Raw genomic sequence first — 2,465 nt, 5'->3', positions numbered from 1 at the left:
TACATTACACCTTAGGCCGACCTGGTCTCAGTCACTGTGTTGCAAATCGCCACCGGGTTCGAATGTTCCCCGCAATATTTAACGGCCTTCCCGGATCTCTCCCAGATACCCACCAGACATACTGTACATGTACCCCGGGTATCCCCCGGGTACCCCCAGGGTACCCCCAGGGTATCTCCCGGGTATCCGCCGGGTATCCCCAGGTGTAACCTTCGTTAGGTTCCCGGTGGGCTCCCGGAAGCGAGGGGTCCTCCACTCTCCAAGTGGGTGTACAACGAGCTGCGTGTGTATCCGCGAGTATTTGAGAGTATTAGCGAGTATCTGCGACTTTATGCGAGTATAAGGCGAGTATTTGTCTTTCTTTTTGCGAGTTTTCGCTAATTTTTCGCGAGTTGTCACGAGTATCTTGCGAGTATTTTCCCTCGTGTACAACGAGTTGGCAGTTGGCGAGTGGGCGACCCCTCGCCCGGCAGGCATCTTGTCTTGGGTGGTCTGGTCAGGCGTAGCGTCATCGAACCAACAACTATCCGTCTGTCAAATTTTCCTCGAATTACTTATTTACAATACCAATCTATTCTTACTCTATTCTTACCCTTTCATTCTGTTTCTCGTCTTCTAATGTTTTGCCTTTCTATTTAGAGTTTGGTCTTCAGTGTTAAGGCAATTTAACATTAACTTAATCGTTTTCGATATACCTAATGCCTAAAAACATAATGTATGACAATGAGTGCGATGTGTATCAGTCAAATAGAGGCGGTTGTGGCATTTTACGTGTAATTTTTACATGAAACATTATGAGAATGCCAAATCCTAATTCGTCGCGTTACGTTACTTGATTTAAAATTTCTAACTTTCTTTAGGTGTGTTATGTGTAGTTACGAACCCCTGCTTGAAAAATATCGATCGGAGAAGGAGTGTTAAGTTTAGCGTGGGCCTCATTGCACCTACTGCCATGGCGTTTCAATGTTGTGCTCCTCAAGCCGCAGGTTTTAGAATATTAAAGCAAGATTCCCAGCATTTAAATCAAAGGGCCAAATAATATTTAAACAATATTTTTAATGAGGCGTTGCTAAATCGATTTTTAGAGGTCTGCCCCGTTAGGTTAAGATTTTGCCACTTACTGGTGGAAACGGGCAATCCGCTGACGCGTTGTTTGGATGAATTGCAAGCTGTGCGTTCTTCCATTGTCTTGCCATGTAAGTTTTCCCGGTCTTACAGAGATGTTTTAATCTCAAAACTAGTGCATTTTCTTTCCAACCTCCTCTAGATGACCATGAAGAGAATGACAATTCGACCTGCAAGTAAAACACAAGTCATTTGCTACATTCAAGACAGCACTGCTGACATTGCGTGACTTGATGAAAAATGAAAAATGTTCTGCTACTTTTTCTTTTTATACAGTGCTCTAAAGACTGTCGCTGCCTGAGGGCAATGTACCCTCCCCCTTCTCACTCTTTAATAGCACAGAGCGGCCCTCGATTGTGTGGTTCGCGGGCGGGCGGGCGCACAGGCCGATTGGTCCTTCACTCACAAATTAGTGTACACCCTTAGAGAAAATCAAAAAACACCAAAAAATCAACGAGTAGTCATAAAAAACCGCAAAAATCACAAAAAAAAATCACGAAAAAAACAAGAACCGCTGCCCCCTCGCGATAGGCGGGCGGCAGGGAAAAGAAGGGGAGGGGAGGCCGCAGGCAGCACTGCGCCGCCACTCCACGCCACCGCTGCGATGAAGACTGCGCGCATTGGCTTTGTGGCCTGATCGGCGGGACTGTCTTAGCCCTGTGGGCCAAATTTTTAAATTAAAGTAACGAATGCAATCGTCAAATGGTGCAGGAAATCTCTCTAACTCTTAAATTTGAAAAGCATCGGCTTTTTTTGGGTGAGCGATTAGCGAAGCCTATTACCCTATCAGGTCGGAAAAAACTTTTTCTGTCTGTCTGTCTGTCTGTCTGTGTGTCTGTCCGCACGAAAACTCGAAAACGAATTGAGTGAGCGACCTGGAATTTTCAGGGTCGTTTCGTGTCATAAAAAGACAGATCGAGTTCGAAGATGAGCATTCTAGTTCAAAAATTGGATTTTTAAGAAGTCAAAAACAACGGGTCCCAAAAATGACTTTTTTTGAAAATATTGTTTTTGAGGTTTCCTACGGCCTACGGGCTAACACATCGAAAGACATCTCATTGCACGAAAATTTTGTCCGTTTTGCTCTAGCTCAAACCGTTCAGGCGCTAGAGGGTATTTTTGACGAAAATAAGCGATAAAATGTACAGTGCTACATGTTTTGTTAATCAAAAATACGAAGTATGTTGTTAATTTTTGGGGGTATTTTTCTAACTGCATATGCGATACCGATTTTAAGGTGACGGCAAGTGTATCCATTATCCTAGCGACCTGCTTTATCGCATTTAACGACCAATGCGGCTGCATAATGATGACTTAAAAAAAATTACTGTTCTCCTAAG

At 44.0% G+C, this 2,465-nt stretch overlaps 1 protein-coding gene across 1 annotated transcript in view; it reads right to left on the bottom strand.

Annotated features, from left to right (window-relative positions):
• Window positions 1–2,465, bottom strand: part of LOC113212110 (uncharacterized) — a 33,439-nt gene that overhangs the window by 23,311 nt on the left and 7,663 nt on the right. Inside the window, exon 3 of the mRNA XM_026430701.2 lies at window positions 1,122–1,295. Coding sequence (XP_026286486.2) covers window positions 1,122–1,295 — 174 coding nt within the window. The remainder of the gene's footprint in view (window positions 1–1,121; window positions 1,296–2,465) is intronic.

This window comes from Frankliniella occidentalis, unplaced genomic scaffold (assembly GCF_000697945.3).
Source record: "Frankliniella occidentalis isolate FOCC.00 unplaced genomic scaffold, Focc_3.1 Scaffold284, whole genome shotgun sequence".
Taxonomy (NCBI): Eukaryota; Metazoa; Arthropoda; class Insecta; order Thysanoptera; family Thripidae; genus Frankliniella; species Frankliniella occidentalis.
Note: the sequence above shows the minus strand (reverse complement) of the source record. Positions and strands in the feature narration are given on the sequence as shown.